At 42.2% G+C, this 26,066-nt stretch overlaps 1 protein-coding gene across 4 annotated transcripts in view; it reads right to left on the bottom strand.

The window, feature by feature from the left end:
• The window catches only part of PIK3R4 (phosphoinositide-3-kinase regulatory subunit 4), an 85,061-nt gene that overhangs the window by 6,000 nt on the left and 52,995 nt on the right, over window positions 1–26,066 (bottom strand). For 3 of the 4 annotated variants that reach the window (XM_043474746.1, XM_043474745.1, XM_043474748.1), the window contains exons 13-16: window positions 19,704–19,869; window positions 6,111–6,275; window positions 2,070–2,281; window positions 377–508 (exon numbers count right to left, since the gene is read on the bottom strand). In XM_043474746.1, the coding sequence (XP_043330681.1) occupies window positions 377–508; window positions 2,070–2,281; window positions 6,111–6,275; window positions 19,704–19,869 (675 nt within the window). The remainder of the gene's footprint in view (window positions 1–376; window positions 509–2,069; window positions 2,282–6,110; window positions 6,276–19,703; window positions 19,870–26,066) is intronic. The other variant, XM_043474749.1, reaches the window with a different exon arrangement.

The raw sequence follows: 26,066 nt of genomic DNA, 5'->3' as shown, positions 1-26,066 counted from the left end.
TACAAGGAAATCTGAACACCCAATAAAAGAAGGGGAGGGAGGCTTGTAAGAAATGCAACAGAAATGGCCACTGAGAGGGATGACCCAAGGTTTCCAGCTCAGATTTTCAGGAAGATGATGGCAACTTTAGCAAAAAAACAGGGAACACAGGAGAAAGAAGACAATGGGAAGGAAACGGTGATGGACAGTGGTGGTGTGACTGATGAGACTTCGTGAAACGCAATAAATGAGAAATGACCATGAGATGTACATGGCAGGAACTTCCACAGAATCAGAGCTGACCACAGAAACCAGCATTGGCTCACAGGTAAAATAAAACTCCTAAGATGATGAATGTGGGCAGCAGGGCCCTCTGCCCGGCCCGCCCGCCTCCTACCTGCGATCACCCAGGACTGGTAGAGCGGGTGCATGGAGAGACGCCGGACGCGGGCCCGTGCCGGGTGGCAGTGACTGGAGATGGGCAGCTGGAAGCGCATGTCCCAGCACGCCATGGCGCCGCTGCTCGTGCCTGCGGGGAGAAGCGCAGACGTGACCTCTGCAGGCTCCGCATCGGCGGCGAGCCCCGCCAAGGTGATGCTCAACCCAGCTGGCCGCTTAGAAAAGAGGCTTTGCTTTCGGGAAGCTGCCCGCCCACCCCTCAGTTCCAAACAGCACCTTAGCCCAAAGGTACAGAGTGCTAGCACAGTGCTATTACAAACCCAGCAAGTGTGAAACAAGCATGAATAACTCATCAATGACTGACACTTACTAACTGCCAAAGGCACCCGCGAAAAGAAACCAGAAGGCCTAGAGAAGACATAAAACCATCTGATAAAGCAAAAGACCCAGACTGCCTTAAGCAAGCAGAGGGGGTTTACCGGCGCTCGGTAATCTCAATCAGCCCCAAGCAGCAGCAGCTCTGCAGCCATCCTCAGAGCACAATCTCGGCCACAGGCCCTTTTCTCTGAGCCTTCTGCAGACAGGCATGGCTGTCCGGGCACAGCAGACCCTGGAGAGACTGCCTGCACGTTTGCCAACGACATCTGAGACCCCAGAGAGAACGCCACCCATCCCAAAGAACAGTGTGCACTCTAACGCCAGACTGGTCTCCAGGTCCAGTGGAGATGGGGCTGGGAAATGACCAAAGGGGCGGCGGGCCGCTCTGTCTCCCAGCCCCTCTGCAGGCCCCTCAGAGCTGGTGGGGCTGTGTGAGGGCCACCGGGGCAACTTGCTAACCTGCGGCGTGTGTGACAGCTACTTTCCTCGGCCTGGCACTACATCTTCCTGTGCCAGGGCAGCTTAGGCAAAAAATAATGTATTTCACACAAACCATATAAAATAAAGGGCTGATAATGAATGTCACAAATGCAAGGCAGGGAATCTATTGAATAGAAACTAACATTCATGCAGAGCAGAGTCTAATTCTTCTGAAAGAGTGTGTCAAGTGGCAATGAGTAAGCTCCAGTACCTTCCAAAGGGACAGGTTCAAAGCCTGGCAGGGGGAGGGGGGGCAGTGAAAATAAAACAGGAAAGCAGCACAAGATCACAGGGCATGTTTCAGCAAGCAAGGAAAGGCGGTGGGAAGGGGTCACAAGGCAAGCAGCCACTGTTCAGCTCTCCTCCTGTGCTGGACGCTTTCACCTCATTAAATCCTCAAAGCCGCCCTTGGAGAGAATGGGCCCATCTGAAGATGAGGATAGTAAGACCAGAAGGGTGAAGCAGCTTGCCTGTGGTTACTGGGATTTAAAACTGAGCGTGCTCAAATTCAAACGCTCGCATCCCATAAACCCAGCCTGTTGCTTCCCTGGCAGAGTAAAAAAACACCAGCAAATCGGACCACTGTAGAGCCTCGTTTAAAAACGGAGAGAGAGAGTAAATTGTTATATACACTGGATATTGACCTCACTCTTTTAAATTTGTTTTTTAATGAAAAAATTGAAATGCAAGTATTATAATAATTATGGGGGGTAAAAAAAAAAAAGGACAAGGGGGAAAATTACCAATGAAGACAAAGGAAAAGAGCTTTCTTAAGAGGCACGCCTGACAGCAGCATCCAGACCCAGTCAAGGACCTGACAGGCAGCTCCCTACCGATGCAGAGCCAGCACTGGTGGATGTCCACAGCAAAGGAAGTGATGAGGCCTGCCTTGAGATCGTGCCTCAGCATCCAGGCGTTGCTGGAGGAGCGGAGGTCCCAGCCCACCAGAGCACCGTTCACAGTGGCGTAGGCCAGCACAGACTGAGCCCCGGAGCTGAAGTGATGCAGGTCCACCACGCAGCCGTCCTCCTTCTGGTCTAGGACTCTAGGAGACACATGCCAAGAGGCAAAGACTCGTCCATCACTAAAGACACAGCACCCGCCCTCCACCGCAGATCAATCTACACCCATCACTAAACACACAGCACCTGCCTCCACTGCAGATCAATCTACATCCATCACTAAACACACAGCACCTGCCTCCACTGCAGATCAATCTACATCCATCACTAAACACACAGCACCTGCCTCCACTGCAGATCAATCTACATCCATCACTAAACACACAGTACCTGCCTCCACTGCAGATCAATCTATATCCATCACTCACTAAACACACAGCACCCACCTCCACTGCAGATCAATCTACATCCATCACTAAACACACAGCACCTGCCTCCACTGCAGATCAATCTACATCCATCACTAAACACACAGCACCCACCTCCACCACAGATCAATCTACATCCATCACTAAACACACAGCACCCGCCTCCACTGCAGATCGATCTATATCCATCACTAAACACACAGCACCCGCCTCCACCACAGATCGATCTACATCCATCACTAAACACACAGCACCCACCTCCACCGCAGATCGATCTACATCCATCACTAAACACACAGCACCCGCCTCCACCACAGATCAATCTATATCCATCACTAAACACACAGCACCCGCCTCCACCACAGATCAATCTACATCCATCACTAAACACACAGCACCTGCCTCCACCACAGATCAATCTATATCCATCACTAAACACACAGCACCCGCCTCCACTGCAGATCAATCTATATCCATCACTCACTAAACACACAGCACCCGCCTCCACCGCAGATCGATCTACATCCATCACTAAACACACAGCACCTGCCTCCACTGCAGATCAATCTATATCCATCACTCACTAAACACACAGCACCTGCCTCCACCACAGATCAATCTATATCCATCACTAAACACACAGCACCCGCCTCCACTGCAGATCAATCTATATCCATCACTCACGAAACACACAGCACCCACCTCCACCGCAGATCGATCTACATCCATCACTAAACACACAGCACCCACCTCCACCGCAGATTGATCTACATCCATCACTAAACACACAGCACCTGCCTCCACTGCAGATCAATCTACATCCATCACTAGACACACAGCACCCACCTCCACCACAGATCAATCTACATCCATCACTAGACACACAGCACCCGCCTTCACCGCAGATCGATCTACATCCATCACTAGACACACAGCACCCGCCTTCACCGCAGATCGATCTACATCCATCACTAAACACACAGCACCCACCTCCACCACAGATCAATCTACATCCATCACTAAACACACAGCACCCGCCTCCACTGCAGATCAATCTACATTCATCACTAAACACACAGCACCCGCCTCCACTGCAGATCAATCTACCTTCTAACCATGGTCAAGAAATAAAAACTCTGTGGCCTATCTAATACAAGGATAGATGAGCATTTTTTTAAAAATTACTTCAGAACTACAGAAGAGCTGCAAAAGTAGTGCACAGACTCCCATGTATCCTTCACTCACCTTCCCCTCATGCTGACTTCTTTTATTAGAAAGAAGGATTTAAGATTCATTGCTGTTACTGCATTAACCAATCATTCATTCCCTTTTATTACTGATAATAAAGTGAAGTAAATAAAATTAGTGATTCCTTTTTAAGTACTATTCCATTCCTTGATATACCTGTTTTGTTTTTTTTTTTTCAAGCTGAGGTATTTTTAAACTAAAAATAATACCATAGACATACTGGCCAGCTTTCTTGATCAGTATGTATCAAGCCTCTGCACACACTACTATTTCAGCTTTATCAAGGGTCAGCAAACATTGTGTCTGTAAGAGCCAGGTAGTAAATGTGTTAGGATTTACAAGTCACATACATCTCTACTGCATATTCTTTTTTTTAAAACAACCCTTTGAAAATGCAAAAATCATTCTTAATTTATGGGCCATACTGCTGGCTGTAGCTTGCTAATTCCTGTTTTAGGCAAACAATTGTATTTATAAACATTCTAACACTGACAATATTCCATAAAGTGATGATGAAAAGTCCAAATGCCAAATAAGCAGTGAAAAGGATTCACAGAGTCAAGGTAACATGAGTGGACTGAATGCAGGGCCCGTGCAGGACTTCCTGGGAGTACCCGCCATCAGGCAAAGCTAAGCCTCCTGGAGCAACCTGCCAATCCAGAGTCAGTGTTGCTCAGTGAAAGTTGCTCAGTCGTGTCTTGACTCTTTGCGAGCCCATGGACTGACCATGTGATTCTCCAGGCCAGAATACTGGAATGGGGTAGCCTTTCCTTCTCCAGGGGAATCTTCCCAACCCAAGGATTGAATCCAGGTCTCCCGCACTGTATGTGGATTCTTTACCAGCTGAGCCACAAGGGAGGCCCAAGAATACTGGAGTGGGTAGCCTATCCCTTCTCCAGCAGATCTTCCCGACCCAGGAATTGAACTGGGGTCTCCTGCATTGCAGGCAGGTTCTTTACCGACTGAGCTATGAGGGAAGCTCTAAGTGTTGCTCAGGGTAGACAGTAAAAACTAGCATTCGCAATGAGAAGTGCTGTCAGCGCAGAGGCTCTCCTGCACGAAACCTACACTCTGCTGCCAGGTCCTCATGCCACGCACTCCGCCAAGAGCCCTCTGGTGATTTACACAGAACGCCGTGTGAAGGCTGCTCTGTAGCCACTGTCTGCCAAAAGGACTTCTTAGTTCAAGGTGATCATAATGGGTCCTGGACAGAAGCTGCCCAAGTCTCTTTAGTGAATGTGTTAAAAAAAAAATAACATATCTTAATTGGTAAAAGCAAAACAAAGAACAAACAAAACAATACAAACAAATAATAGAGTCCCAGGTGACCCAATCGTCCCCGGCTCTTCCTCAGCTGCCCAATGGCGGTGAGCCGTGATCCACTGGAACTGTGGAGGCGCCTGCTGGCTCTGCTTCCTCCCTGAGGGTCCGTGCTGGGCCTGCCCCGCCCCTCGCCACCACCTGCTGTGGCCACACCGGGTGTCACCCCTCCAGGCCGTCTCCCTGATCCAGCCGGAAGCTGGCCCCCATCCTGGTCACAGGGCATGCCGGCATAATGCACTGAAGTCATCAGTTCTCTGGTCTGTCTCTCCCACTAGGCTCATTTCTTAGAGAGTATAACAAACACATCTTACTCATTTCTTGAATTTTCTGTGTGCAGCACATACTAGTCAGCTGAAAAATTGTTCTGTTTGACCTTTAAATATCTTACCTTGCATGGGTTTAATCTACAAGCAACCACAATCTGTAAAAAGTGGAGGAAATTCTTAGATAAAGCCAGCCAGGATCTTGTTTTTTTTTTTTTTTTTTTTTTTTTTTATTTTTTTTTTCCAGTGGGTTTTGTCATACATTGATATGAATCAGCCATGATAAGCAAACCATCTGACTGAAGGCTCTGCTCCATTCCCAGCAACTTCAGAGGCTTTACTGCCAAGTGACAAAATGCTGACCACACTTTTGAGTTTTCTTTAATGAATAACACTCACATTTTCGAAACCAGCAGCCAGAGCTGAGACAGAAGATGTAACTTATAATTAGGTTATTCAGATTCCAGACTGGGATGGGCCACAAGTTCAAAGCTGCCCTTCTAACCTTTGGACAAATTGGCAGAAATAGTTTCCTCAAACTGTATGTGATAGATTTGAGTTGGAAACCCAATTTTATTCATTTCATGTGCTTAAAAAAAGAAGTACATTGTCACAGGCCCTCAGCTGATCCAAACTGTATTACAGAAGGAGGGTTTCATTATCCCAGGACACCAAATGCAGTTTAAAAAACACAAATGACAGACAGATACCTGCTTTGCAGAGGATGAATCTTGGGAGACTTGGGCAGCTTAGAGGCCTCAATCGCAAGAAGCTGGACAGCACCATTATCAGACGCTATGGCTAAGTAGTGGGAACCCTGGCAGAATGTGAGTGTCTTGACACGGCCCCCGATTCGGCTATACGTGAGGATAGACCTGCACAGAGAAAAGCAGAACTGTATTTCTAAAAAGCCACAGAGTATTATTATTGCTGACCTTAAACAGCTACATGACTATTAACAAACAAAAAATGATACCCGGAGGTCCGTTTCACTCCTCAGTCGTGTAACAGAAATAATTCCCCTCAGAAGCACTGGTACAAAACCACCTTTCCTTCTGATATTTTTCAGTGGCCATCTTCACACGCTTCTCTCTGATCACAGAAAGACTGTCCATCCTCCTTTCCCGCTGGAACTCCCACACGGTGGCCCTGACCCAGCTTGCTTCCTTTCTGCAATTCCTGAAGCCCTCCTCTTACCCTTGCAGTTATTCTATAATCCCGCAGGTGCTGCCTGCCACAGCAGGACAGCACTGGCTTTGGAATCTGAGGGCCAAGTTCCACTGACTGACCACCAGTATGATTTGAGTCAAGCCATTTAACCTGCACTGCATCTCAGTTTACCCATTTACTACCCAACGCTTCTAACTAGGACATGGTGTAGCTCAATTAACATATAAATCATGAAACATTCATTAACGCACAGTATCACTATAGTATTCAGTCCCTCCCACACACACATTGACCTCTGATTCTGTCTATCCTCCTCCTTTAAATTTACCGCTGAACCTCCTGAATATGACGAGCGGTGCCTGCCTCCCTCACTGCAGAGCTCCTCCTTCATCACCCTCCACAAGGGTCACATACTCAGCCTTCTAAGGGGCCACTCCTTAAAGGTCACAAGCCCCAAAGCACCAAAATTTATTCACCACTATCTTCTATAACTTTATTATACAAGTTAATACATCTTAAATATACAAAAACTATTAAAACAAAAGAAAAGTAAAAACAACTCTACCACCCAGAGAGGAACACTTTTATTGTTGCTAAGTTGCGTCTGAGCCTCTGAAACCCTGTGGACTGAAGCCCCCGAGGCTGCTCTGCCCAGGGGATTTCCAAGACAAGAATACTGGAGTGGGTTGCCGTTTCCTTCTCCAGGGGATCTTCCAGACCCACGGATCAAAACGCTTGTCTCCTGCATTGTTAAGCGGATTCACCACTGAGGTACCTGGGAAACCCACAGAGGAACACTACAGACATTATTATATAGACTTCCAAAGACTTGTATTCATAATACAATATATTCACATTTGATTTATAAGTAAATATGGAATATTTTATATATTAGTCATGCCTCTCCAATTCACTTCTTCTTAATAGCAGCTTTGCTGAAATACAATTCATATGCCATAAAATATAACATTCTAAAGTGTACAACTCTGTAACTTTTGTAGCATGCCCTGGCATTTTATCCCTTCTATGGCTAAATAATATTCCACTATATGGATATACTGTATTTGCTTATCCATTCAATAGCTGATAGACATTATGATTTCCATTTTTTTGGTATTATGAATAATGCTACTATGAACACTCATTTATAGATTTTCATGTGAACAAATGTTTTCAGCTCTCTTAGGTTTATACCTAGGAGTAAAACTGCAGAGTAATAGGTAACTCTATGATTAGCATTTGAGAAACTGTCAAATCTTTTTCCAAACTTGCTGCATCATTCTACACTCATACCAGCAAAGTACAAAGGTGCTAATTTCTCCACATTGTCTCCAGCACTTGTTCTCATCTTTTTGATTATAGTCATTCTAGTGGGTATGAAATGGTATCTCACTGTGGTTTTGATCTGTATTTCCCTAAAGATGCAGAGTATCTTTTTTGTATACCTACTGGTTACCCCTTCATATTCTTGGGGGACTGGTTCCAGGACCCCCAGCAGATTCCAAAATCAGTGAATGCACTAGTCCCTCTAGGCCCTCTATATCCAAGGGTTCCATATCAACAGAAAATATTCTATCCATGGTTGACTGAATCTGCAGAACCCACAGGTTTGAAGGAAGGGCCAACTCTATCTGAATCCTCTGCTTTTTAATTATTTGTTTTTTTATTGTTGAGTTAAAAGAGTTCTTTATATATTCAGGGTATTTAAACATATGATTTAAAAATATTTATCTCATTCTGTGGATTGTCCTTTCACTTTCTTGACAGTGTCCCTTGAAGCACAAATGTTTATAATTTTGGTGAGATCACATCTATTTTTTGTCACTGTGTTTTCTGGTGGCATATTTCAGAAGTGAAAGTTGCTCAGTCATGTCTGACTCTTAGTGACCCCGTGGACTATACAGTCCATGGAATTCTCCAGGCCAGAATACTGGAGTGGGTAGCCTTTCCTGTCTCCAGGGGATCTTCCTAACCCAGGGATCAAACCCAGGTCTTCCTCATTTCAGGCAGATTCTTTACCAGCTGAGCCAGCAGGGAAGCCCAAGAATACTGGAGTGAGTAGCCTATCCCTTCTCCAGCGGATCTTCCCGACCCAGGAATCAAACCAAGGTCTCCTGCATTGCAGGTGGATTCTTTACCATCTGAGCTGCCTAAATCCAAGGTCATGAAGAATTACATGCCTATGTTTTCTTCTACAAGTTTTACAGTTTAGCTCTTACATTCAGGTCTATGATCCATTTTGAAAAATTCTCTGCAAATGCATTCTTCTGCATGCAATTGCCCAGTAACCTCTACACCATCTGTTCAGGCTATTCTTTCCCACACTCAGCTGTCTCGCACCTGTGTCAGAAAGCAGTGACCATAAACATACCTCTGCATGTCAGTTCTAGCCCACTGATTAATACATTTATGCCTATGCCGGTAACACAGTGTCTTGACTGCTGTAGCTTTGTGGCAAATCTGGAAGTTGTGATTTCTCCAACTCAGTTCTTTCCTTAAGACTGTCTTGGCTATTTAAGTCCTTCGCATTTCTTCATGAATTTTAGGATCAGAATGTCAATTTCTGTAGAAAAGGGCAGCTGGAAATTTCATAGGGAAAATCTGAGGATCAATTCGGGGATGTCAGCTATATTAACAAACAGCAAAAGTTTTCCATTGAATGAACATGAGATGTGTTTCTACTGAGGTCTTCTACAAATATTTTTAAATATCATTTCTTTCGGTGATGTTTGTAGCTTTCAGTATTCAAGTCTTGTACTTTTCTGTTAAGTTTATTCTTCACTATTTTATTGTTTCTGATGCTCTTGTATATAGAATTGCTTTCTTTAGTTCATCTTTGGATTGTTCGTTGTTGTTGGTGGTGGTTTAGCAGCTAAGTGGTGTCAGACTCTTGCGATTCTGTGGACTGTAGCCCACCAGGCTCCTCTGTCCATGGGATTCTCCAGGCAAGAATACTGGAGTGGGTTTCCATTTCCTTCTCCAGAGGATCTTCCTGACCCAGGGACTGAACCCGGGTCTCCTGCATTGCAGGCAGGTGATTTACCAACTGAGCTATGAGGGAAGCCCATAGTTCACTGTTAGCACACAGAAATCCAACTGACTTTTACACATATAAACACAATACGATCTTATGTTCTATAACTTTTTGTTGAACTCATTTGATAGTTCTAATAGGCTTTTCTTTTTATTGCTTACTGTCCGCTAATACAGTTTTACTTCTTCCTTTCCAATCTGGATGCTTTATATTTCTTTTCCTTATCTAACTGACCCTACTAAGAACCATGAAAGCAGTGAGAGTGGACATTCTTACATGGCTCACCTCAGGGAAAAGTGTTCGGTCTTTAACTATGATGTTAGTGGGCTTTTCATAGCTGTCCTTATCAGTACTCAACTGTAACTACTTGAGTTGCTTTTAATCATAAAACAGTGTTAGATTTTAACAAACTCTTTCTAAGAATCTTTTGAGACCATCTGACCATCTGTGGTCTTCATCTTTTATTCTATTAGTGTGATATATTCACTGATTGATTTTCAAGTGTTGGAAAGGGTTTGCATTCTTGGGATAAACTGCACTTGGTCATAGTATATTATCCTTTTAACATGCTGAATTTAGGTTACTAGTATTTTGTTGAGGATTTTAAAGCCCATATTACCTATGCACCTTGGTCTGCTGTTTTCTGGTGATATATTTTGCCTGGTAGTGGTATCAGGGTAACACTGTCTTTATAGAATGAGTTAGGAAATGTTCCCTCATCTATTTTTTTGAAAACGTTTTTGAAGGATGGGCGTTAATTCATTAAGTATTGTTAGAATGCACCATGAACCCATCTCAGCCTGGACTTCTCTTTGTGGGAAGTTTTTCTTTTAATTACTAACTTGTTTTCTATTTCTTCTTGATTACCTCTGATAGGTTGTATCTCTCTAGGAATCTAATATATCCATTTCACCTAGGTTATTTCATTTGTCGGCATACAATTGCTCATAGTATTCCTCTGTGCTCCATAGCGATGGACTCAACAGTAACATCCCCTCCTTCCTAATTTTAACTTTAGTAACTCTCCCTTTTTAAATTGGTTACTGTAGAAAAGGTTTGCCAATTCTGATCATCCCAAAGAACTGACTTCTGCTTTTGCTGGTTTTTCTCCTTTACTTTCTATTCCCTATTTCATTTGTTTCTTCTTTGGTCTTTTATGATTTCCTTCCGTCTACTTGCTTTGGGTTTACTTTGCTCTTCTTTTTCTAGATTTAAGGTTAAAGCTAAGTTACTGATTTATGGTTTTTCTTCTTTTTAAATACAGCTGCATGCAGGTATAAATTTCTTCTTGAATACTCCTTTCTTTAACTGCACCCTTAAGTTTTGGTTTGTTGTGTTTTCATTTTCAATCATCTCAAAATATTTCTCTAATTTCCTTTGGAACCACTGGTCATTTTGCCATGTGCTGCTTAACCTCTACAAACCTGTGAATTCCCCAAATTTCTGTTACTGATGTCGAGTTTCATTTCACTGTGGTTAAAGAACATATATGTTGATATAGCTCAGTGCCTTTAAATTCACTGAAGCTTGGCTTCTGTCCTAGATATTCTGCTGCAGTTGGGTAGAGTTCTATAGTTAGGCCTTGTAGGTCTGCAGTGTGTTCAACTCCTCTATAGGAGAAGAGCATTAAAGTCTCCGTCTATTACTGCTGAACTACTTTCCCTTTCAATTTTGTCAGTTTTTCCTCCATCCAGGGGCTCTGCTGTTAGCAGTGTGTTTGTAATTGCTATTTTTTCCTGATGGGCTGACCCTTTTGTCATTATAAAATATCCTTGTCTATCTCTAGTATCAATTTTTGTGTTAAAATTTTGTCTGAGACAAGCATAGCCACTCCGACTCTCTTTTAGAAACTGTCTGCATGGTGTATTGTTTTCGGTCCTTTTACTCTCACACATCTCTGAATTTAAACTGTTGTCTCTCGTGGGCAACACACAGTTATATCATATTTTGTCTTACTTTCTACCAGCTCTGCTTTTTGACTATATTTAATGTGATTACCAATAAGGTAGGACTTACATTTGACATTTTGCAATATGTTTCTATGTCTTACATGGGTTTAGGGTTGTTGTTGTTGTTTTTTTTTTTTGGTTGTTGTTCTAGTCCACCACTGTTGCCTTGTGTTATAAAGATGTTCTCCAGTACACCATTTTAATCCCTAATTTCCCTTACTACACATTTTTGAGTTTTCAGTTCAGTCGTTCAGTCGTGTCTGACTCTGCGACCCCATGAACCACAGCACGCCAGGCCTCCCTGTCCATCACCAACTCCCAAAGCCCACCCAAACTCATGTCCATCGAGTCGGTGACGCCATCCAACCATCTCATCTTCTGTCATACCCTTCTCCTCCTGCCCTCAATCTTTCCCAGCATCAGGGTCTTTTCAAATGAGTGAGCTTTACGCATCAGGTGGCCAAAGTACTGGAGTTTCAGCTTCAACATCAGTCCTTCCAATGAACACCCAGGACTGATCTCCTTTAGGATGGACTGGTTGGATCTCCTTGCAGTCCAAGGGACTCTCAAGAGTCTTCTCCAACACCACAGTTCAAAAGCACCAATTCTTTGGCACTCAGCTTTCTTTATAGTCCAACTCTCACATCCATACATGACTACTGGAAAAACCATAGCCTTGACTAGATGGACCTTTGTTGGCAAAGTAATGTCTCTGCTTTTTAATATGCTGTCTAGGTTGGTCATAACTTTCCTTCCAAGGAGCAAGCGTCTTTTAATTTCATGGCTGCAATCACCATCTGCAGTGATTTTGGAGCCCAGAAAAATAAAGTCAGCCACTGTTTCCACTGTCTCCCCATCTATTTCCCATGAAATGATGGGACCAGATGCCATGATCTTAGATTTCTGAATGTTGAGCTTTAAGCCAACTTTTCCACTCTCCTCTTTCACTTTCATCTAGAGGATTTTTGGTTCTTCTTCAGTTTCCGCCTTAGGGTGGTGTCATCTGCATACCTGAGGTTTACTGATATTTCTCCCAGCAATCTTGATTCCAGCTTGTGCTTCTTCCAGCCCAGTGTTTCTCATGATGTACTCTGCATATAAGTTAAATAAGCAGGGTGACAATATACAGCCTTGACGTACTCCTTTTCCTATTTGGAACCAGTCTGTTGTTCCATGTCCAGTTCTAACTGTTGCTTCCTAACCTGCATTGAATTTTACTAAATGTTTTTAAGGGTTTCTTTTAGTGGTTTCCCTGGAAAATACAATCAACATCTAAAAACAATCAGATGAGCACCCATTTTGCTCCAATATATCTGCTCCCTCCTCCCTTGTCTGCACTATTACTGTCACACAAATTACACCTTCATGCATTATAAGCCTGTCAATGCAGTTTTATAATTATTTCTTTACATAGTCTTCTTTTAAATCAGACAGCAGGTAAAAAAAGTTACAGAAAAAAACTAACTTGTACTGTCTTATGTGCACTCATGTATTTATTGATACCTTTACTCAATGCTCTTTATTTCTTCATGTGGTTCAAGTTAGTCTCATGTCCTTTCCTGTCAGCACGATAGACTCCTTTCAGTATTTCTTTTAGGGAAAATCTGTTGGCAATAAATTCTCTGTTTTTATTTACCTTGGAATATCTTAATTTCTCCTTTGTTTCTGAAAGACAGTTCCGCTAGACATAGAATTACTGTCAGTCTTTTTCTTCCAAGACTCTGAATGTATCATCTCACTGACTTCCAGGCTCCATCCTTTCTGATTAAATGTCAGCTATTAACCTTACTGAAAGTCCCTCGTACAAGATGAGTCTCTTTCCTCTGTTGCTCCAAGATTTTCTGTGTCTTTCAACAATTTGCTTATCATGTCTCTAGTATGGCTCTCTTTGATCTTTATCCTATTTGGAGTTAGCTGAGCTCCTTAATGTACAGATTAATGTTTTTCACCAAATCTGGGGGCGGGGGTGGTTCAAGCAATATTTCTTCAAATATTCTTTTTGTTCCTTTTTCTCTCTCTCTGCCTTCTGGGACTATCATGTGTATGCTGGTACACCTGACGGTGGTCCACAGGCCTCTGAGGCTCTGTTTAGTTTTCTTTATTCTCGTTAAGTTTTCATACCTCTGAATGGATGTCAACTGAACTATTTTCAAGACCCTGGTTTTTTCTCTTGCCAGTTGAAATCTGATGTTCAGCCCTGAACTCTTCATTTCTGTTATTATGCTTTTCAACTCCAGGATTTCTGTTTATCATTTCTATCCCTTTACTGACATTGTCTATTTGATGAGACATTTTTCTCATAATTTCCTTTTAATCCTTTAGCCATGATTTCTTCTAATTTTCTGAACATATTTTTAATCACTAATTTAAAGTCATTGTCTAGAAAGTCCAATGTCTGGGATTAGTGAGGTACTATTTCTATTACCTGCATTTCTTCCTGTATATAGGACATGCTTTCCTATTTCTTTGCCTCACTTTTAACTTTTGTTCAAAACTAGATATTTTAATTGGTAAGTACTGACTCCGGAAATAAGATACCAATGTTGTCACTGCTTGTTTAGTGACTTGCCTACACCAATTCTACAAAGTCTTTATTTCTCATGTGTGGCCACTGAACTCTCTCTTCAGTTAGATTAGTGAACAGCTAATGACATTTCCTGGTGTCATTAAAGAATCTGCCTGCCAATGCAGGAGACATGGGTTCAATTCCTACGCTGGGAAGATGCCCTGGAGAAGGAAATGGCAATCCACTCCGGTTTTCTTGACTGGGAAATTCCATGGACAGAGGAGCCTGGCGGGCTACAGTCCCTGGGGTTGCAAAAGTCAGATACGACTTGCTGACTAAACGACAATGGCATTTCCTTATATCTCATGAGCGGATGTGGGTCCAGCCTCTGTGAGGCTCTATGCTTGCTGGGGCACACCTTCAACACAGCAGTTTATAGCTCGGCCGCATCCTTCACCTCCTGCTCGCACAGAGACTCAAGGTCGGCCAGAGGTAAGGACTTTCAGCCTCCTGAGTTCTTTCTTGGGCTTACACACAACCCTGCAAATGCATGTGGTCTTAAAGATACCCATGCATACATCCAAACTTTTCAAAAGCCCCCACTGATATCGCACACTTGCTTTAAAGTTTTTCATCAGCCTCTTCTTAGCTATAACTGGGACTGCCACCTCAGGCGGCTGCAATGTTAAATAAATCCCACCAACAATTTCAACAAATGCTCCATGGGTAGAGTTTTTCCTCAAAGAACAAAGTAACAGGTCAAATAAAGACAGGACAGGCCCTGATCATGGAGGTTTACAGCAAGCTGGTCAAATAGTGATAATTCTCTGGAAACGGGGCATTGGAGGAGTTCCAAAGCCATTATGACCCCTCCAGTGGCTACTAAGCTGTTGGTTGTCACGGTTACTGTAGCCGTGGGACTGTAAGTTTTCCAAGCCACTGTACAGCTTGGAAGTAGCGGGGGATGAAATCAGGGATCACATACATGGCTCACTGTTCTGAGAGTCAGCGGTTATTTGCAAACAACAATTTTCAGATTGATGAAGGACTTTAATTTCTAGAATTCTGAAAAAGCTGATTTTGACAGCTTTAGCCAGTGTGTTCACTGTTTTTAAGGAGGAAAAAATTTTTAAAAACCTTACTCTGTCATTCTAAAACCAGAAATCCTACATGAGTTCTTAAACCGACTTCTCAAACCTGTATTTTCACACACTATATCAATATATTCCATATCAAAAAAATGTATTTCTACAGCAATCACTTTATTTCCATAATAATCACTTATTCATCCATTTTCACTCCTACTGCTGAATCTTTAGTTCACTCCCAGATTTTTACAATTAAAAAGAAAGCCAGAAAAGATAACCCTCAAAATGGGAGAAAACAATAAGGAAATGAAACAACTAACAAAGGATTAATTTCCAAAATACACAAGCCGTTCATGCAACTCAATACTATAAAAAAAAAACAACTAATCAAAAAGTGGGAAAAAGACCTAAACAGACATTTTTCCAAAGAATACAAACAGATGGCTAATAAACACATAAAACGATGATCAACACTGCTCATTATCAGAGAAATGCAAATTAAAACTACAATGAGATATCACCTCACACAGGTCAGAATGGCTGTCATCAAAAAATCTACAAACAATAAATGATGGAAATGGTATGGAGGAAAGGGGACCCTCTTCCTTTGTTGGTGGGAATGTGAACGGGTACAGCCACTATGGAGAACAGTGTGGAGATTCCTTAAAATACCAGGAATAAAACTACCATATGAGTCGACAATCCAACTACTGGGCACATGCCCTGAGAAACCCATAACTGAAAAAGACACATGTACCCCAATGTTCACTGCAGCACTAAATACAACAGCTAGGCCATGGACGCAACCTAGATGACCACCAACAGATGAACGGATAAAGCTAGCTTTGGTATATGCATACACAATGGAATGTCACTCAACCATAAAAAGGAATGCATCTGAGTCAGTTCTAATGAGGTGGATGAACGCAGAGCCTATTATACCGAGGGAAGTAATTCAGAAAGAAAAACAAGTATCATATACTATCACATATATATGGAATCTGGAAAGATGGTACTGACGAACCTGTCTGCACGGCAGCAGTAGAGACGCAGATCAGAGAAGAGACGGGTGGACACGGCAGGGGAAGGACTGGGTGGGACGAATGGAGAGAGTGGCATGGAAACATATGCACGACCATGTGTAAACAGAGAGCCAGCCGGAGTTTGAGGTATGACTCAGGGAACTCACACTGGGGCTCTGTGACAATCTACAGGAATGGGATGGGGTGAGAGGTGGGAGCGAGATTCAAGAGGGAGCTGTATATGTACCACGGCTGATTCATGATGTTTGGCAAAAAGCAAAACAACACTGTAAAGCACTTATCCTTTGATTAAAAATAAATAAAAATGTTAGAAAAAAAAAAAGCCAATCTGAACAGCCTCAAAACTAAATATTTGAATTTATTCTTTTTTCTCCTTAGAATATGTACATCATAAAGGCTTGTGATATATAATGTCCAAAAGCCTTCCAGGGGTGATGGATGCATTAACCATACTCACCAAAGGTCACTATGTGAGAACATCCAATTGTTTTACCAGGCTTTCATGCCACTTGGCACTTTTACTGCATTTGAGAGCTGCTGATAAATCTCTTTCTTAAACCCTCCCTTCTGTTGCAGTATGACATAACTTAAACGGTTTCTTCTCTCTTCTTTTCTGACTGCTCTCTTTTTATCCCCAAAATTCAATTTTGTAAAGTTCAGGCCTCAGGTTAACCCTTTACTTCAGGGTAGCCATATAACTCAGAAACTTCAACTTCTAATACTATCTCAGACTCTAAACTATGTAATCCTAACACTGATAACTTTCTTGCACAACTCTTCATTGGAATAAAACTCTACTTAGATGTTTCACCATCAAATTTGGCAAGTACCAAATATATCAAGGTTTCCTAAAATCAAGAAGCTAAATGAGCCAAAAATGGGGGAGCACAAAAAGCATTATGGAAAATACAGCTTAGAATACTACAGAGGATTAAACTTTAAAAATCTATGTAAAAGTTAAAAAAGCAAAAAAAACCAGCAATTTTTCAAGAATTAGTCCCCAAGGGAAAAACTAAAAGTTTAACTCAAATAGGAAAGAAGCAAACAGCAGAGCCAAGATCCAGATGGCCTAAATCACCGATCCAATTCAAGGAAAAGTCAGAGGTGCAACAGGGCGGTTAGCCAACATACCGCATGGGGGAAAGCCTCGGCAGTCAGAATGGACTAGTGAGACTGCCCAAGAAAACACTGCACTGCTCCGAAGGCCTCCTTCTCCCTCATCAGTTCACAAAGGCGTACAATGAGGGCCACACTTATTCCCTCGCCCTCTTTCTCTCCCTGAACCTGGAATGAAGCACCTCCAAGCTAAGGCCTATAGTCTGCTCTTACAGACAAGAGAACAGCTGTGTCCAGAGGCCACCCATTCTCCTAAACCTCATACAAACGTTCGTTCCAAAGACTACAGTTACTGTCAGCTCAACTGCCACATTTTCTGGTTTACCACTGCCTAAAATATGATACTGGGACACAGGAGGCATGGCTCTGTGACAAAAATCATCTGGAATCAACAAGAGAGGTTTTCGCAAAGTTAACGGATGATTCCAAGTTTTTACTTGAGAGGTTTATGCAAATCAATTAAACTTACCCTCCTAATAAAAGCAATAATGAATACAACTAATGATGATAATAACAAAGAACCATTTGGAAAACAGTTATCAGAGGAGGTTTTTAAAACATTAATCAAAATGCTAATAATGGTAGGGAAAATCAAAGGAATGCCTGTAGGCAGGGAGGAGGCAGGCATTTTATGCAAAGGAACATGAGGGAACATTGTAGCTGTGTTCCGTTTCTTGAGAGTGGTTTTTAAGTTGCACAAGTATGTGTATTTGTTGGATCTTATGGAATGGTTAAGATATGTGTGCTTCACAGCATACAAATTTTATGCCCAGGAACAAAAGGAGAACTATAAATAAATGTCAGCAATACACACGCTGAAATTTTTAGGAGAAATGTCCTGATATCTGCAACTCACTTTGAAATACATTTTTAAAAGATGAATTGATAGGAAGATGGATAATTATATGACACAACAAATAAAGTAAAATTATTAACTATTTAGAGTCTTGCAGCAAGCATATGTGTGTTCACTGGAAAACCTCTCTCAAGGTTTGAAAATTTCATTTAAATATTGACAAATAACTAAGCGTGCTGCAAAAATTAGAGCACTTTAAAAAAAATTAACAGAACAAAATCCTATCAGGTGGGTAAGGAGTAAATTTATGAACTATTTTAGTTTATCAAAGATATTTTGTTGACCATTGTGGTTACTGGTCAAACGGTCAATTTGACCAATTTGACCAGTTACTGGTCAAATGTGGATTAGACATCAGTGACTCAATGGTCATAAACCGAGCAAACTCCAGGAGACAGTGGGGACAGAAGAGCCTGTGTGCTGCAGCCCACGGGGTCACAAAGGATTGGACACGACTTAAGTGACTGAAAAGCAGCACAGTCAATGAACTGAAAACGAGAAAAGCACCAAAGATTCCCCACATCTTTTCACGTATGAAGATTCAATTTTGATTTCTAATAGCTTTCTTTTCAGATCCAGACCAAATTAGGCACACAACAAATATGAATATCAAGTGGGGACACAACTATAAAGTTGTACAAATCTAAAATACTCCCCCCACTTATCATAACTTCGTCATGCATATTTGAAGAGTCTTCAAGATCTCAAGTAATAATTACGTCTCTCTTGACTGGGCACTCTAATCCTTTCCTATTTTCTCTGTTGCTCACACTCCATGTAACCCCTTCAAGCAAATCCTGTTGACTCCAGCATCGAGACAGATCCAGAACGTGATCATTTCCCACTGCGTCCCCCATCTCACTCAGTTACAGAAGAAGTCTCCTCATCTTTCTACCCTGCACCTCCTCAGTCTATTCTCAACGCAAGAGCCAGAGTAATTCTGCTGAAGTTTGACTGAGATCATGTCTCCACCACGCGGAACCGTCCGAAGGCCCCCACCTCACTCAGAGTCTGCGCCCCTCACCACAGCCTGCAAGGCCCTGTGAACTCGGGCCGCCTGACCTCCTTCCCCCTCACATAGACCTTCCTGCTCTTCCCCAAACATGCCAAACGTTCCTCTGCCTCATAACCTCTGAGGCCCACGTTTCCTCTGCCGAGAAGGCGTTTTCCCAGGACGTCCACGTGGCATTTTCTCTCATCTTTGTCAGGGGCCTCCTTAAATGATACCTTCTCCGTGAAGAAGTCTCTAGCCAATTTCTTTAAACTCTAGTCTACCCCACCTACTCATTCTCTATCCCTTTTTTTGCTATCACTTTTTCCATAACTTATCTTACCATCCCCAAACACGACCTGTTTTACTTACTTACACCCTGTTTATTATCTGTCACCGCCCATGATGTAAAGCTTCCCAGAACATGTACTTGTGTCTGTTTATCACCACTGTATCCCTGGAACCTAAAGCAGCACCTGTCACAGCATGAGCGCTCGGTAAACACGCTGACTGGGTGGGTGGGTGGGCTCCCCACCCATGTGCAGCCTACCTGGTGGTGGTGGTCTTCCCCTCCATCTTCTGACTGTTCCAGACTTTCACTGTGCCATCGTTGGAACACGTGGCAAACAGTGAATGCTCGTCAGAGACTCTGATCCGATTCACAGCAGACTTGTGCTCGTGAAGATGTGCCACGAGTAGCCCCTTAGGTCGCCACCCTAAGGAAAACCAAGAGTGTGTCCTAAGTTTCAGTTTACAAATGCAATCTTCCCTTTATGCCCAACTACAAGCATCAACAGCCAACAGAACAGTTCACAAGAACTGAACAAAGGGTCCCAACAGCTAGTCAATACAGAGTGGCCTACTGGACCACATCAGATACTGTTGCCTCTGGAAGAAGACATCCTTTCAAACAGCCTTAGAAAGACTGCCCTATGGCCTTCTCCAGCATCTGAGAGGGCACACCATTCACCTGCTACCAGGAAAAACCCCGACTACTTGCTCAACAGCAAGAGGTAATGACTACCTTGATGTAGAGAAACAGGGCACTAGGGAGACAGCCCACTCCAAAAGCCTCAAAGACCCAGACCTATCACACCACAGTGTGACCTTGGGGTACTTATTTAAATTCTGTGGTTTCAATTTCCTCAAACATAAAATTGGGGTAAATTACTCAACCTACACAATGACTGTGTGGGTAAATGATATATAAAGAGTCTAACACTGCCCCAGGCCCACAGTAAAACCCAAATGTGGATTTCTTCTCTAGCTGCAATCATTTATCCTATAACATCAACAGACTGGTATAAACAGGATTATAAATTAGGCTCAGAACATCCAAGGATTTTCTAGTACGTTATGACATCTATACACTTTGTTCATGTATAGTCTTTTCATGAATAATTAATGTCCTCTAATAAATAACAAAGTCCCTGAGGCCAGAGACTATGTTTTATCCATCCTGTATCATTCACAATATCCAGCATCTGTCTTTATATGTGGCATAATATTTAATATTAATCAATTTTAAAATAAAACCTAGAGGGTGGGATGGGGTGGAAGGTGGGAGGGAGGTTCAGAAGGGAGGGGACATACATATGATGTTCAGTTGCTCAGTCGTGTCCAACTCTTTTGTGACCCCATGGACTGCAGCATGCCAGGCTTCCTGACCATCACCAACTCCTAGAGCTTGCAAAAACTCATGTACATTGAGTCAGAGACGCATCCAAACATCTCATTCTCTCTTATCCCTTCTCTTCCTGCCTTCAATCTTTCCTAGCATCAAGGTCTTTTCTAATGAGTCGGCTCTTCCCATCAGGTAGCCAAAGTATAGCAGCTTCAGCTTTAGTATCAGCATCAGTTCCTCCAATGAACACCCAGGACTGATCTCCTTTAGGATGGACTGGTTGGATCTCCTTGCAGTCCAAGGGACTCTCAAGAGTCTTCTCCAACACCACAGTTCAAAAGCATCAATTCTTCAGCGTTCAGCCTTCATTATGGTCAACTCTCACATCCATGCATGACTACTGGAAAAACCATAGCTTTAACTAGATGGACCTCTGTTGGCAAAGTAATGTCCCTACTTTTTAATATGCTATCTACGTTTGGCATAGCTATTTTTCCAAGGAGCAAGCGTTTTTAAATTTCATGGCCACAGTCACCATCTGCAGTGATTCTGGAGCCCGAGAAAATAAAGTATGTCACTGTTTCCACAGTTTCCCCATGTATTTGTCATGAAGTGATGGGACTGGATGCCATGATCTTAGTTTTCCGAATGTTGAGCTTTAAGCCAACTTTTTCACTCTCCTCTTTCACTTTTATCAAGAGGATCTTTAGTTCTTCTTCACTTTCTGCCATAAGGGTAGTGTCATCTGCATACCTGAGGTTTACTGATATTTCTCCTGGCAATCTTGATTCCAGCTTGTGCTTCCTCCAGTCCAGCGTTTCTCATGATGTACTCTGCATATAAGTTAAATAAGCAAGGTGGTAATATACAGCTTTGACGTACTCCTTTTCCTATTTGGAACCAGTCTGTTGTTCCATGTCCAGTTCTAACTGTTGCTTCTTGACCTGCATACAGTTTCTCAAGAAGCAGGTCAGGAGATCTGGTATTCCCAACTCTTTCAGAATTTTCCAGTTTATTGCAATCCACACAGTTGAAGGTTTTGGCATAGTCAATAAAGCAGAAATAGATGTTTTTCTGGAACTCTTGCTTTTTCGATGATCCAACGGATGTTGGCAATTTGATCTTTGGTTCCTCTGCCTTTTCTAAACCAGCTTGAATATCTGGTTCAAGTATTGAATATTGAATACGTGAATATCAGTTCACGTATTGCTGAAGTCTGGCTTGGAGAATTTTGAGCACTACTTTACTAGCGTGTGAGATGAGTGCAATTGTGCAGCAGTTTGAGCATTCTTTGGCATTGTCTTTCTTAGGGATTGGAATGAATGAAAACTGACCTTTTCCAGTCCTGTGGCCACTGCTGAGTTTTCCAAATTTGCTGGCATGTTGAGTGCAGCACTTTCACAGCATCATCTTTCAGGATTTGAAAGAGCTCAACTGGAATTCCATCACCTCCACTAGCTTTGTTTGTAGTGATGCTTCCTAAGGCCCACTTGACTTCACATTCCAGGATGTCTGGCTCTAGGTGAGTGATCCCACCATTGTGATTATTTCTTGTACAGTTCTTCTGTGTATTCTTGCTACCTCTTCTTAATATCTTCTGCTTCTGTTAGGTTCATACCATTTCTGTCCTTTATTGAGCCCACCTTTGCCTGAAATGTTCCCTTGGTACCTCTACTTTTCTTGAGGAGATCTCTAGTCTCTCCCATTCTATTTTTTCCTCTATGTCTTTGCATTGATCGCTGAGGAAGACTTTCTTATCTCTCCTTGCTATTCTTCGGAACTCTGCATTCAGATGGGAAGATCTTTCCTTTTCGCTTCTCTTCTTTTCACAGTAAGGCCTCCCTCAGACAGCCATTTTGCCTTTTTGCATTTCTTTTGCTTGGAGATGGTCTTGATTCCTGTCTCCTGTACAATGCTATGAACCTCCGTCCATAGTTTATCAGGCACTTTGTCTATCAGATCTAGTCCCTTAAATCTATTTCTCACTTCCAGTGTATAATCATAAGGGATTTGATTTAGGTCATACCTGAATGGTCTAGTGGTTTTCCCTACTTTCTTCAATTTAAGTCTGAATTTGGCAATAAGGAGTTCATGATGTGAGCCACAGTCAGCTCCCGGTCTTGTTTTTGCTGACTGTATAGAGCTTCTCCATCTTTAGCTGCAAAGAATATAATCAATCTGATTTTGGTGTTGGCCATCTGGTGATGTCCATGTGTAGTCTTCTCTTGTGTTGTTGGGAGAGGGTGTTTACTATGATCAGTGTGTTCTCTTGGCAAAACTCTATTAGCCTTTGCCCTGCTTCATTCTGTACTCCCAGGCCAAATTTGCCTGTTATTCCAGGTGTTTCTTGACTTCCTACTTTTGCATTCCAGTTCCCTATAATGAATGAAGGTCTTATAAGTCTACATAGAACCATTCAACTTCAGCTTCTCCAGCATTACTGGTTGGGGCATAGGCTTGAATTACCGTGATATTGAATGGTGTGCCTTGGAAATGAACAGAGATCATTCTGTCATTTTTGAGACTGGATCCAAGTTCTGCATTTTGGACTCTTTTTGTGACCATGATGGCTACTCCATTTCTTCTAAGCAATTCCTGCCCACAGTAGTAGATATAATGGTCATCTGAGTTAAATTCACCCATTCCAGTCCATCTTAGTTCACTGATTCCTAGAATGTTGATGTTCACTCTTGCCATCTCCTGTTTGACCACTTCCAATTTGCCTTGATTCATGGACCTAACATTCCAGGTTCCTATGCAATATTGCTCTTTACAACCTTGCTTCCATCACCAGTCACATCCACAACTGGGTATTGTTTTTGCTTTGGCTCCATCCCTTCATTCTTTCTGGAGTTATTTCTCCAATGATCTCCAGTAGCATATTGACTCTGAGGGCTACTCCATTTCATCATCTAAGGGGTTCTTGCCCACAGTAGTAGATATAATGGTCATCTGAGTTAAATTCACCCATTCCGGTCCATCTTAGTTTGCTGATTCCTAGAATGTTGATGTTCACTCTTGTCATCACCTGTTTGACCACTTCCAATTTACCCTGACTCATGGACCTAACATTCCAGGTTCCTCTGCAATGTTGTTCTTTACAGCGCCAGTCACATCCACAACTGCGAGCTGTTTCTGCATTGGCTTATCCTCTTAATTCCTTCTGGAATTATTTCTCCACTCTTCTCCCATAGCATACTGGGCACCTACCAACCTGGGGAGTTCAATCTTTCAGTGGCATGTCTTTTTGCACCCAGAAGTCAATACAGTAATGTAAAGCAATTATCCTCCAATTAAAAATAAATTATTCTCTTAAAAAGCTATGCTGAAGGATCTATGCCTGCTAAGTAACAATGTCACCTTAAAATCAACTTATTTCTTTTACCAAGAAACAAACTTGAAACCAAGCCCATTGCCAAACCTGGAACATTCAACAGAAAAATACCATTCCCCTTGCATCTCTAGGTCACATGTGTGGAAAGAACAGCTGAATGTGATTTCCAAGGAGGATATGCTGGATTTGAGAATACTCAAAAACACTCTGCCGTGAAGTCTAGGTAATAGAGCAGGCTAGGTTGAACATTTCCCCCAAGAGAAAATCAACTTCACAAAACCACTCAAGTGTGGAAAGAAAAAAGTGAAAGTCCAATAGTCATTGTACATTTCGTGAACCATAAAATCTGACACCTTTTCTGGGATTACTGAATAAAACATATAGCTTCACTTAAGTATAAAATGCCACTTGTAAAGACAGATTCTATAATAAAATAGACAGTGTGTGATCAACATTTTTTGTCTTTAAAGCAGGGCTGATAAATCATATTGAACTGTATTATAGAAACAACTTAAACATTCCAGGGTGTTTATTTTCTTTAAACAAAAAAAATTTATGTGACTAAAGATACCATTTAGTAATATTTCTGAAATCTTTCAGTCATGGCTCTCCACTGGCATTTTTCCTACATTCACAATGGAAGCCTGTGGGAACTCATGTGGTTTTTCAACCTCTACCCAATACTGTGGCCACCTGATGCGAGTAACTGACTCATTTGAAAAGACCCTGATGCTAGCAAAGATTGAGGGCGGGAGGAGAAGGGGATGACAGAAGATGAGATGGTTGGATGGCGTCACCAACTCAATGGACGTGAGTTTGAGTAAACTCCAGGAATTGGTGATGGACAGGGAGGCCTGGTGTGCTGCAGTCCATGGGATCGCAAAGAGTCGGACACGACTGAGCAACTGAACTGACTGACCCATAAGCGTATATTTCTTCTCAGTTTTCAAGTTACATATTTATTATTAAAATCTATATAGAAACTCATTAAAAATGTTTTTAAAAATCTGCCAATCCAGTATCAGAGACGAGCTCCACCACATAACACTGGGCATGTCTGTTAACACAGTTCAGTCACAATTCCCATCTGAAATATGTCTCAAGTTGCTTTACATTTTCTCAGAATACAGAAGTGTTTTCCCAAAAATATTAATGTTGATGATTGCTGAATGATGGTTATAGGTGATTTTGTTTTCTCTTTAAAGCACTCATTATTTTCCAAATGTTTTTACCTAATTTTTAAAGAAAATTCATAGTTATTAAACCCTTCAGAAATTGAAAGCCAGAGTTTACTCGACGAAGCCTGACATTTAGTGAGAAAGTGGCACGACGCTAAGCAGGCAGGTAAAACCCAGCACTGTAAATGGGGACCATGGGCCATAGACAAGATAAACAGTAGATTACTGGCCTAAAAGGCACTGCCAGAGCCAAGGAGATCCAAAGTCCACAAATACTGACTTGGGACTTCTCACTCATGGCTCCTCCTGGGTGCTTTCCCTTGTATATATATATATGTATGTGTGTATATATATATACATATGTATGTGTGTATACACATATGTATGTACATATATGTGTATACACATGTATGTGTATGTATATATGTGCATATGCATGTGTGCATACATATGTATGTGTGCACACACATATGTATGCATGTATATGTGTTTTCATATGTATGTGTGTGTATGTATGTGTGTATATATATGTATGCATGCATGTCTGTCTGTATATAGGTATGTGTGTATATGTATGTATGTGTGTATACATGTATGTGTGTGTGTGTGTATGTATGTGTATACGTGTATGTCTGTATATATGTATGTGTGTATATGTATACATGCGGGGCTTCCCTGGTGGCTCAGACGGTAAAGCGTCTGTCTCCAATACTGGAGACCCAGGTTCGATCCCTGGGTCGGGAAGATCCCCTGGAGAAGGAAATGGCAACCCACTCC

This window comes from Cervus canadensis, chromosome 7 (genome assembly GCF_019320065.1).
Source record: "Cervus canadensis isolate Bull #8, Minnesota chromosome 7, ASM1932006v1, whole genome shotgun sequence".
NCBI classification, from domain to species: domain Eukaryota; kingdom Metazoa; phylum Chordata; class Mammalia; order Artiodactyla; family Cervidae; genus Cervus; species Cervus canadensis.
The sequence above is the reverse complement of the archived record's forward strand: the minus strand, read 5'-3'. Positions and strand labels throughout refer to the sequence as shown.